At 39.3% G+C, this 12,944-nt stretch overlaps 1 protein-coding gene across 1 annotated transcript; it reads left to right on the top strand.

Moving 5' to 3' along the window:
- The first annotated feature begins 1,467 nt into the window (after positions 1–1,467).
- Positions 1,468–11,929, top strand: AGT (angiotensinogen). Its single transcript, XM_026669471.2, has 5 exons — positions 1,468–1,522; positions 5,992–6,799; positions 8,855–9,113; positions 10,960–11,104; positions 11,546–11,929. Exons 2-5 carry the CDS (start codon positions 6,016–6,018, stop codon positions 11,729–11,731), a joined length of 1,374 nt encoding a protein of 457 aa, XP_026525256.1. The 5' UTR covers positions 1,468–1,522; positions 5,992–6,015; the 3' UTR covers positions 11,732–11,929.
- Positions 11,930–12,944: the final 1,015 nt, after the last annotated feature.

Below are 12,944 nucleotides of genomic sequence, written 5' to 3'. Positions count from 1 at the left end.
ATGAGTTATTCTGAGCGAGCTTAAATTAACCAGCCTTCAAAATTTTACATGATTGTAGCTCCTTCTGTAATGGGCTAGTACAGCCATGTCTGTGGAGTGTTCATATTTTTCTATGTCAGTGGAATTCATTTTCCTTTGACCAAAATCTTGCTGTAATTAGAGGCACAGTACCAGGAGGAACATGGTGGAACTACATTATAAACAGAAGAGAAAGGAAGAAAAAAGATGTGACCAAAAGCTACTTTGAAGACATTTCAGAGAACAATTTGTTCTTGGAAACAATTGCTGAGGGAAGGTGTGTACAGGTAATGTGTAATGGGTAGCCTGCCTATCAGAGGTGGTATTCAGCAGGTTCTGACCAGTTCTGGAGAATCGGTAGCAGAAATTTTGAATAGTTCGGAGAACCAGCAAATACCACCTCTGACTGGCCCTGTCCCCAACTATTCTTTGCCTCCCGAGTCCCAGCTGATCGGCTGTGTCTTCTTTTGTTGCCCTGCACTGGAGAACATAGCTAGAAAGCAGGTTAGGGGTGGGGAGGGAATGGCAATTTTACAGTATCCTTCCCCTGGAGTGCAGTGGGAATGGAGATTTTACAGTAGCCTTCCCCTGCCAAGTCATGCTACGCCCACAAGCCACACCCACAGAACTGGTAGTAAAAATTTTTGAATCCCACCACTGCTGCCCATTATAGTCATACGTTGTGCAGGTCATCATGTGACTGGACCTGATTTTACAAACTTTTTTTTGCACTTGTCATTAAATGCTGCACTCGTTAAACGAACCCACTGTTCGCTATGGGCATTTTTGCCAAAAACCAGAAGTAAACATTGATTTTCAGCCAAAACATTGCAATCATGGTCATGTGATTGGAGGACACTGCAAATAGCTGTAAATGGCTAAACGATCGATTGTACGTCAAGGACTAAATGTACATGGATATTTCCTATCCGAAGTTAGCACCTAGTCAAAAGAACCAAGTTTTTTCTCAGTTTTCTCCACTATAATACCTCAAAGGGTGTATTCCTGTTTTCTCAATTTCATTTAAGATAAATGTGTCAATACCTAAATCTATCATTCATACTCATGTCTTTTTCTGTTTCCTTTCCTGTTTATAATCTACAAAAGTTTTGCTGTAGGGACTATTATTTATGGAACTTCCTATGATCCCCAATGTAGCTATTTGTGTTGGAAAATGAGCTCTCAGGCCACCTTTACTACACTGGAGGCAGAATAGTGGAAGCCCTAGAGCTGGAGAGCAGACAGAAGTCTGATGAAATGACCACCTCGGTCAATGTTTGCTCTTCTCCTTGGGAAAGAAAGGGGAAAAAAGCTGTAATTGCCAATACATGGAAAAACACGCTTCCCAGAACATTGTCCATCAGAGTCAGACAGCAGAGGGGACAGCTAATGTGTAACTGAGGTTAGGCAATCAAGGAGGATAAAATAGGAGCCCAAGTGCTCCCTCGGGATATGATCCTGAGCACCGAAAACAGCCTGAGGTTCTTGCCCAAGGGACAGAGATGTGAGTACCGCTTTTCTGTTGTTATTGCTGGTGATGGAAAACAATAGTTTTAACAATCCTGTTGCGAAATAGCAGCTTATTCTCTTTTTCTCAAAATTATCGATGTTGTGGTAACCATTTGCTTGCTTGTCCTTATTTTCCTCAAAGGGTAAAATGCAACAGCAGTTGGATTCCCATATTGCATTCCCAAATAGGCTTGCCTATTTGTTGTTGTTTTTTTGACATGATATATATTATGGTTATAGACACTCTGGTTTGTAAATAATAAAGCCACCTGATCTAGGCTGCCAAAATCCAGAGGGCTGCAATAGGACAACAAAGAAGATACAGAAAACCCTAAATCCTGGCTGTCTTCCATTGGTGGCCCGATTTTTGGCAAACACCATTGAAGCAACTCTAATAAATCATGGTGTAACAAGCCAGTTTGGCCTAGTGGCTAAGGCACCAGGCTAGAAAGCAAGAGACCAGAAGTTCCAGTCCCTTCTTAGCCTGAAATCCAGTTGGGCCAGTCACACACTCTCTCTCTCTCTCTCTGCCCAACTCACCTGCCAGGGTTGCTGTTGTGGGGAAAATAGGATGAGGAAGATGTGTTGAATATGTTCATTGCCTTGAATTATTTGTAAAAAACAATAAAGGTAGGATACAAATAAATAAATAAATAATAACATATTACATATAACTTTGGCTACTGCACCATATTTAAAAAGCCTGTTGAAATTAACTAAAGTTTAGAGTGATACGTAAACCTCAGTTCATATGTACCTTTTATCATCTAAACTTAAGGTTTGATAGGAAACTAAGTAATTATATGCACATAAGTAAACAGTGAGATTTCACACGAACAATTTATAGGGTCACTGACCATCGGATGGCAGTATAAAATCTGTTGGCATTAGCTGAACCACCACAGCGCTGGTGGAACAATTCTGTAATCCCTCATTTTACAGATCGTACAGGGTACACATTAACCTCTGGAATAATTTCAAATTGCCCAGTTTGCAAATACGTGTAAAGATGCAAAAGGAGAAAATAAATAATGAGGATTAGCAGATTTGGGCTGTAGAAATCTAGATAATCTGATAGTCTTAAAATCTAATGGATGAATGGGGGAAAGAGTCCTTGATAAAGCAGAATATCCATTAAATCCAAATAGGATTTAATGCATAAACAAAATGGCCCATGGGGTGTGCCAAAGCAAACAACAGAGAGCAGATTTGGCCTATTGTGTTCAAAGTCCACTAAACGGAAGCCCATAACACTGAAGGTTTCGTGTTATGATGTAACTTTATGAGAACCAGATAAAATGTCAACAGAGAACAAGTGCTTGTTCTTTAAACATTTGCAGTAGAAGTGGTTTCTGGGGAGATAATACCTAGAGTTATTAACAGAAAAAAGGAGGCCTGAGTTTTCTATGAATAAATTATGATAATTAATTCAGTCCTCTTACTAGAATAATAGGCAATAATACAGGTAGATGTCTTTTCCCCACTGCTGCTTTTTATCTATGTGCAAATAAAAAGAGTAAGAAAATTAGTGGAGAAAACATATGAATATGGATGAAAGCTCATTCTCTGGAAATTCTGTTAACAAGAAAATGTGATTTCAGAATAAAATCTATAGAGGAGCATCTCATGTGGAATAGTCAAGAAGTAGTGTAGAAAGAAAGAAAGAAAAAGATATTTGTGGACAAGATGAAAACTCCCAGTCATAGGTAATTGGTAACAAGCAACAATGTCATTGTATTGTACTACTAGTACTACTACTACTACTAGTAGTAATTTATTAATTGAATTGTCTTATGATCATATAAAAATTGGGTTTGTGTGCCATTATATTATTGATACCAACTGTGCTATGACATCATGCCATGTATCACTTGCCCTTCTTGTGTCTCTTGCCCTCCTGTGTCGATCTTGCTGTGCTTCACCTGTAGTTGAAATGTTTTTCAATCTTGGCATCTTTAATATGTGTGGACTTCAATTCCCAGAATTCCCCAGCCAGCCCAAGGAAATTGGCTCAAATACTTCTTAACATTTTCCCCCAACAAATAACTTTGAACTTTTCATCATTGCTTTATATGAGCCTGGAAAAAGGATGCAGCTGCTAAAAAACAAACAAACCACACATTTATTTTAATTAGCACTGGGCTATTGTTTTCTTTCCCAATAAGCAAAAACTTCTTTAAGAAGTAGAAGCAGCTTCTTCTGTACTGGAAGCACAATTTCTGTACCATGGTGGATCATAAAAAACAATATAAATATTAGTCACCAAAATATGTTTGAAGAATGTAATTCAGAAAGAATGAATTCTTTTTGTAGAGATATGAATGAAAGATTACATATCGATATTCATATTTTTGTAGATGTGCAGATTGAGAAAGATCACTGTAACATCTTGCCATAGAAAATAGAATGGTTACTATGTGCTCCTTCAGACCACTGCCTAGATGTTGGACAATGGATGGACACCCTTTATACCAGCACCATACTAGCCCTACAAAGAGATGATTATCCTACATAAAGAATGATATATGGACAATCTGTTTTAGACTTGTATTTTTTTATTCCTATAGCTTCTTCAGAGAAGAGTTCATCACCTCAGGGTTAAATGCTCCAATGATTAATCCAATAAATTTTATATAAAAGATTTTATACATCATTCTTTTGGTATTGAAGCTCTTCACTGTCTGGATGGCTGACTCTTTGCTGCTCTTTAGTGTCATCCAGAATTTTTTGCAGCCCATCTGTTGTAGCCTCACTTTTATGAACTGGCTTCTTAAAGCAGCTATATATTTTCCGAGGCTAGTGGGGGAGAAAAGGAAGCTGCTTTAAAGAGGCACCAGGGAGCGCAAAGTCTAAATCGCTTCTTCCCATCATTTCTAAAGCACTGCTCTACACAGATGGGGTTTGGTGGCACATAATTCCAGATAATAATTGCAATCTTAATTAGGTTAGTCTATATTAGGACTGCCTTGAAAGATCTCCACACTGAAGATCTGGCTGTTGAGAGGCTAGGCAAATGTTCAGCTCAATGGGTCTTCAATGTTTAGTGTTCCTCTACGTCATTCACCTGAGAAAGAGGCTAATGTATAACTCAATCTTATGCAAATTGAGTGCAACTGGCTAAAGGTTATGTGCAGGGGTGGGATTCAACTGGTGTTACTACTGGTTCGGTGATTCAGCTGCGCGCCCGTGTAATAAACCTTAAGCTGTGCCGCCCGGATAGCTGATAAGCGCTGCGCGTGGGTGCGAGTGTTGGAAAAGCCACTTTTTTACTGCTTTTTCAAGCTCAGCTGTGTTACGCAAAGCAGCTGAGGTTGAAAAAGCAGGAAATAAAGGACAGGTAAGAGCCCAGGTGGGCATGTGGGCCAAACAGCAGCAGACACAGAAACGGTTCGGTGTCTGCTGCTCTTCAGAGCTACCGGTTCTATAGATCCAGGCAGAACCGGTAGCATCCCACCCCTGGTTATGTGCAGGAAGAGCTGGAGTAAGCCATACTTTAGTTCTAGCTGGTCACCACCAAGCCCTTATCTTCCTTTTTGTAATCATTAGTTGATTCAAAAGTTCAACGTTAGAAGGGATATTTTAGGAAGGATTGTTTTACGTATTGTTTGAGGCATGTTTAATACTAACTCACAAGCCATGATCTGCAAGTCCTCTTAGGTGAGCATTTATATAAATCAGGGTTATTAAACTGGCAGCCCGTGGGTCAGATGCCATCATGCACAGGCCATGCCCACCCAGGTCTGCAAAGGGAAAAAACATCTATCACGATATGTCAGGTGATGGCAACGGGATGTGGGGGGTTTGATCCCCGTGATATAAATCAAGGGAAGGATATACATTCAAGTAAAAAAATAAAAAAATACAAACCATAACTGGCAGGGTTTATACAATATGCTAAGCAAAACCTAAACACAGCCTATTGTTGTTTAGTAAGATCCACATAGTTGCTTTTGGACTTAAGGAGTATACATGGCAGCTTCATCTTTTCAAATAGCAGTTTGTGAGAAAAAGTGGGATTTTTTTTTAAGGTGTCCCTGTTAAACAGAACATATATTTAAAATTATGCAAGACTGATTTAAAATGAAGTAATATTCCAAAAGAAAAAAAAAGGAATAAGATCTTGCAATTGTCCATCTCTGGAAATGTCCTCTGGATAAACCAATATAACACTGAATCATGGAATATATTTGCTGAATGTGCTTATCCATAATTAAACCCAGTTTTATAACTGAGTGCATAAAACACTACAGTAACATATAATCAGATACTTTGTGTTTTAGTGAATTATAGAAACACAACTGGATCATGGCAAATTTCCCATGTAGGCTAACTGATGCTTCCTAAGTACATGCCTTAATTTTTGTGTGGCTTGGATAGTTATGCTATTTCATAAAAGGGAAGCCTGCCAAAAAATTCCATAAAACATCCATTGGTGACGGTAGTAATTGTTTCTTTCTGAAACAGACACAGGTGAAAATCCACATCAACATGAAAGTTGGAGTCATTGTGCCATGTGTCCTTCTGTACCTTACCACTGGAGGCTGCGATCGGGTGTATGTTCACCCGTTTTATTTGACTTCCCTCAACAACACCGATGTCAATAGCTGCAAGAAGCTGGAAGAAAAAGAACAGCTGGTGAAGATGTTTGTTCCCCTGTCAATCGAGTCCCATTTCACTTCAACATATGAAGAGAGTCTGGGGAACAAGAGTGAGGAAGGAGAGAAACACTTGGGTGTGAAGTTCTTAAAAGACCCCATTTATATGCTTGGGGCGCGTTTTTACAAAGAGCTGAAGAAAATACACGGAAGCAGCAATATTATCCTCTCTCCTATATTCATGTATGAGTCTATACTGTCCATTTATTTAGGGGCTTCTAGACAAACGGCAGCCAATCTGCAGGTTTTGTTAGGGTTTGACCCGCCACCCAACTCAAGTTGTACCTTCAAAATAGATGGACATAAAGTTCTCTTTGCCCTGAAGATCATCCTGAATGCTCCCTTACACGCCAGGGACACAGAAGGATTGACTTTCTCCAAGCTTTTGTGCCTTTTCTCTGCTCCTGGGTCCCATTTATCTGAGTCTTTTGTCCATGAATTGGCCTTTCCAGATGTTAATTTCCATGTTCGAGCTGTGGATTTCACCAACCCCACAGAGGCAGCAAGACAAATCAATGCATTTGTCGAAAGGAAGAGCACACATAGAACCAAGAGTCTGCTGGCTGACATTGATCCAGAAACCACTCTGCTGTTGGCAACTTACACTCATTTCAAAGGTACCTGACAGGGAAAAGGGAATTGTCACAGAGAAAGAACAATGACAATCTTAGAGAGGAGAAAATCAAGGGGAAAATAATAATTTGAAACTTGTTAAAATAATGCAATAACTACTTTGTCCATGTTAAAATGGGGATTGTAATAAATAGGTGTTGAATCTCCAGACCTTCATCAGGTCTGTAACACAGAATATAACTTGGATAACCCTTATTATTAATTCCCTCTGATGAAACTTAACTTCTGGCAAATTGGAAAGGTAATTGGGTATTCAGATATAGTGTGTTATGTGCCTGTCTTTTAACCATTAGAATATATCCCCATTCCTCACCAAGGAATCTCAGCACTCTAATGGTTAAAAGACAGGCACATAACACACTATATCTGAAGAGAGTTGCTTGGAAGATCTATATTAGGGGTGTCAAACTGGATTTCTTTGAGGGTCAGATCATGATTGTAATTCTTCTCCACAGGCCGGGTGGGGGGTAGGCACCCTGCCGGCCAAAATGGGGCACGGTGTGTGTGTGTGTCACATGTACTCCCCCCCGCACCACATTTTGGCCAGCAGAGTGCTGCAGGAGGACATCCAGGCTGAAAACAGGGCACACGGGGGTTGCACGCAGCCCCCCATGCCCCATTTTGGCTGCCAGAGGCACAGTGGGTCGGTCCTTTGCTATTTCCAGGCCAGCCCTGTGGTCCAGATTTAAACACCCGACAGGCTGCTTCTGGCCCTCAGGCCCTGAGTTTGACACCCCTGATCTATATTGTTCTGAAAAAGGGGACATAGTACCTTTTTTCACAGTTGCAGGTCACAATGACTGATTCATAGACAAAACCATGGTAGCCCCAGTGAGATTGACAGTAGCAATTTAAGAACAGTTAAGAAAGGTATCCACCAATTATGATGGGGGCAGGGCCAAAGCACAAAGATTAAAGATCTCTTCTTAAAATCATATAGTAAAGGAATAAACTGCTTCCCACCACTTTGATTTCTTTTATTTATTAAATTTATATGCCACCCATTTCCCAGTCTGAGGATAAGGTTCACTTGATTCTTTGAGTACTGAACAGATAATGAGTCTCTGCTTGCATGTTTGACAAATTTTAACACAGTAGGAAAGAAATTTAGCTGTGCATAATATGTGAATCCATTTGATCTGGTTATCTCTCATACCAGAGTCCGCCAAGTCTGTATTTGTTTTTGTGCTTTTGAGTCAGTGTATGACTCCTAACAACTTCCTGGATTAGTTTTTGCATTTTTGTAGTTTTCTTGACAATGTTTTTCAGAAGTGGGTGGTCCTTGCCTGCTTCTTCCTAGGGCTGAGAAAGAGTACCAGTCCAAGGTCACCTAGCTGTTTGGTGCCCAAGATGAGACTACAACTCACAGACTCCCAATTTATAGTCCGATGCCTTCACCACTACACCAAACTGGTTCTCTGTGTCTGCTCATAGGATACAATTGTAGAAAATAGTTATGCAGTGTGTGAGAAACCTTTACAGGAGGAGGGTATTGGCTCTATTCCTGCAGTATAGGGCCTTTTGGAGATTCTTGGAAGATCTATTGTGGTTTCAAAGGATACTTGTTGAAGATCAGTTCCCCAAGCAGATTTTCAATTGTTGGGAAATACAGTGCACGTTTTTGAGCCTCTTAAGCAGGGATCCCCACCTCGGCAACTTTAAGACTTGTGGACTTTAACTCCCAGAATACTGGGAGTTGAAGTCCACAAGTCTTAAAGTTGCCAAGTTTGGAGACCTCTGCTCTTAAGGTTTCTCAGATCATAATCAAAAGCAATACGCACAATTAATTAAAATAACACTTTACTTAACACTCTGAATTTAGTTTCCCTACTCTGCCAGTTTTTGATTTATTGTTTTAGGGTTTTGCGTTATAAGTTCATTTGGATGTATGTATGCAGTAGGAAACTTGAATTCTGTCCAAGAAGAGTAGTGAATAAAGGGATAAATATACATTGCATGTAATATTAGCTAGATCCTTTTTATGCCAAAGAGAGGGAAACCATTAGTTTCCTTTAACCGTATTTTCATTTGTTTTTCAGCTGTAATAAATGGAGCTTCCCCACTCAAAGAACCTCAAGAATTCTGGCTTGATTCCCAAACTAAGATCTTTGTTCCTATGATGACAGTAACTGGAAACTTCAAGCATAAATATCAGACAGGACTTTCCATTGTTGAAATTCCTCTCAGCAAGAGTATATTTTTGCTGCTCTTACAGCCCAGCAACAACAAAGAACTACCTAATGATGATCAATATTCTTTGACACCTTCTCCGATATGGCTTCAAAACTTGCAATCAAAGTATGTTCACACATTTATCACAACACTAGGCACTCATGAAAACTTCATAATAATATGAACAATTTGACAGTAGAACCAATTGCCCAAGGAGGTGGTGGATAATTGGTTGCTCTTTAGGCTAGACAGTCATATGTCTCTGGAACACTTTAATTTATATTCCTGCACAGTGTAGAAAGTGGGACATGATGTCTGAAATGGTCACTTGCAATTCTATTATTCTAAGAAGTTCTTTGTAGAATCAGGGGAAGTCCAGATGTAGTTATGAGATTCTTCAATTTATGGAGCATGTCTTAGTTAAAACTTTAGTATTCATCTAACCACTCATGCTCAAATATTCATAGCAGTGTTCCAATATCTCAGGGGCTGCCACAGAGAAGAGGAAGTCAAGCTATTTTCCAAAGCACCTGAGGGCAGGACAAGAAGAAATGGGTGGAAACTAATCAAGGAGAGAAGTAACCTAGAACTAAGGAGAAATTTTGTGGCAGTTGGAACAATTAACCAGACTTGCCTCCAGAACACTGGAGGTTTTTTAACAAGAGATTGAATAACAATTTGTCTAAAATGGTGTAGGGTTTATTGCCTGAGTAGGGGGTTGACTAGACAACCTCTAAGGTCCCTTCCAACATTCTTATTCTGTTATTATATACCATGAATATGTAATTTGTGGCACTCAAATATCTTTAATTGGACTAGATGGGAATCTGGCCCACTTCTGGCATCGCAGAATTTGGAATTTATCTCAGTATTTGAATATTCTGACCATATAGGTAGACCTTGACTAACAACCACAGTTGAGCCCCAAATTTCTATTGAGACAGTTGGGTTTGCCTCCATTTTATGATCTTTCTGGTCATAGTGGTTAAGTGAACCACTGCAGTTCAGGTAGTAACACAGTTGATAAAGTGGATCTGGCTTCCCAATTGACTTGGATTGTCAGGTTGCAAAAGGTGATCACATGACCCTGGGACACTGCAACCGTCATAAATATGAGTCAGTTGCCAAGCATCTGAATTTTGACCACGTGACCATGGGGATGCCGCAAGTCGTAAGTGTGAACACCAAAAGTGTAAGTCGCTTTTTTCAGTGCCTTTGTGACTTCGAACAGTCACTGGTTGTAACTTGAGGATTACCTATATTTATTTTCATTCTTTCCAAACCATATCCTTCTTTAGGATTCAAGGCCATGTACTATTAGAGTATCCACTCAGGTATGGCATTTTAATCTCTCCTGCACTGATTTGGGTACCTAGATACAAGGAACCACAAAGGATTAAGAAATTCATCAGGTGGTGGTAGCTTAAGCTGGTATGGCTACAAAAGGGACCTTTAATAGACAACAGAAGGGAGCTGTGTAGCATTTCTCTGGAGATTTCCAAATAGATAAAAAAAATTCCAAGCAGATATTTGCCAAATCATTTTAGGAAAAGCGTTGTTTTTGTACAGATGAAAAGAGCCGCTTTTAATGGACATTATAAAAAGACCTGATCAAATGCTTGAGCAGAAAGGAGCAAGCACAAGTATCAACTCTGAATTTGGGTGCCCTTTTTTTAAAAAAAATATACACACAATGGCATCGTTGTAGTGCATATTTAGGAAAGGGACTCTCTCTACTCCTCCCACACCCGTCTTGAGAGATAACCACTACTCCCTTTGTCAAGACAGAGAAGCAACCAAGGCAACCAGCCCCATTTCCTTTCCAGTTTACAAGTGATCTCAGTGACAAATCCAGCCTCAAATCCTCCAGAAGCCTGTAACCATCATCACTTCTTGGAATTTATTTAGAGACAACTCTTTCACAATCTTGTGCTTTGCCCTGTCCCGTCCCCTTTCTTTCTTCCTTCTGCAGACCAATTCACTTGACTTTCCCAAGGGTGTCCTTTACAAGCATGTACAACCTTCAAGAACTCCTGGTGCAATACGGGATGCCTAATCTGCTTGGAAAAGAAGCCAATCTCAGATTGCTAAGCAGCAGTAATGTGACCATTGGAAAGGTATGCTGTCATTGACTTTTGCTCTTTGTAAGCATATAAATCTATCAGTTATGTATTATGTATTCAGCATCCAAGGATGGAAAATATACCATAGATCAGGGATGAGGAATCATGGCTCTTTTATGAGTTGTGGACTTCAACTCCTAGAATTCCTAAACCAGCCATGGACGGATGTAGATGGGAGAGAGAGGGAGAGAGGGAGAGGAGGGAGGGAGGGAGGGAGGGAGGGAGAGAGAGAGAGAGAGAGAGAGAGAGAGAGAGAGAGAGAGAGAGAGAGTGTAAGCCTTCTACAAACATTATATGACTTTTTTAAAATTCAAGTTTCTAAATCTCTTTATTAGCATTTTTAAAATATCTTTTCATTTATTGGGCTTTTTTCATTTATAATCTTAGCACTATGGCCTACTGACTCAGATTTACTATCTTTGTTTTTGTTGGCAGATCATAAATCAGCAACTTTTTGAGCTCAGCCCCAGCAAAGATCAAGTGGAAGCTCACACAGAAGAACATGCCAGTGAGACACTTGAAATAACATTGAACAAGCCATTTCAGTTTGCAGTGTATGAAAAAGAATCGACTGCATTGATTTATTTTGGCCAAATTACAAATCCTCTAAACGAAACATAAATTCTGGATGGGTAGGTGGGGGAATGGTTTTCTGTAATCTTTTAATCTTTTTCCTACAGTACTTAGTTTTTATGATTTTTTTTTTATCTTGCTTTGAAAACTAATGCATCTTTCAAAAATAAACTTGACAAATTTATCAATAGAACTTTATAAAAAATACTGTTTACATCGTGATTAATAAAATGCTCACAACTCTTATGACTATTGTTAAGATAAAGTAGATCATTTTCCATTTACGGAGAGATTCCAATGTGTGCTGGGTTTAAGCCAAACATATACATTTTAACCCATGGTTTACGGTTTGGCAAACCCAACTATTTTGGCTTATTCAACAATGTGTGCAGATCTAATATTCCCTGTGAGAGCTGTGCCACTCAAAAATATGGGAAATAATATATCCAAAACAGCGAATTTAATACCTGGTTTCTACGTTCAATTTAAAGACATTTAGCCATGCCTATGTTTAATTGTTGCACAACCAATTTTAGCTAAATTGGGATGTTACAATTAAACCATATTCATGTTACAGGGACTTACTTCATCAAAGCTGCACACGCAAATCATGTTTGCATGATGATTGAGAATTCCCCAGTGAACTCACTCAACTTTTTGGGCTAATAGTATACAGACTAATCTTGGTCAGTAATCCCTCTGCTTGCATTTTCTAGGCCTTTCCATACTTGGGTCGTATAACTTGGAAAATGGGGTGGGGGGGGGAAAGGAACATTTATAATATTTTCCTTATAGGCCGCTGATCTCATTGGGGGCATTTGCCCCCAATGAGACTAGCCAAAATGTACCCTAACATGAATTCAACATGCTGGAAATGCAGACAGTACCAAGGTACCTTCTACCATATGTGATAGTCATGCCCGGAAGCCCAGGAATATTGGACTAAAATATGGAGTTGGCTACAAGAGTTAATGGAAGAATGAATAGAATTTAAATAGGAATTGTTTCTATTGGGAATAGTTAAGAGGGAATTATAGAAAAGATTAAATATATTTGATTACACATTCTGACAGCTTCAAGAATAATATACGCACAATGTTGGAAACAAAATGCCTACTGAGGAATGAATAATTCAAAAAATCCTAGACTGTGCTGAAATGGACAAATTGACATTAAAACTTAAAGAGAAAGAAGAGTCGGAGTATTATGAAATTTGGGATAATTGGTATAATTGGCTGAATAATAGAAATAAAGATAAAGG

This window comes from Notechis scutatus, chromosome 1 (assembly GCF_049901735.1).
Source record: "Notechis scutatus isolate UNSWTSFEM ecotype Mainland chromosome 1, rNotScu1.2, whole genome shotgun sequence".
Classification (NCBI taxonomy): Eukaryota; Metazoa; Chordata; class Lepidosauria; order Squamata; family Elapidae; genus Notechis; species Notechis scutatus.
This window is presented reverse-complemented; position numbering and strand designations above follow the sequence as displayed.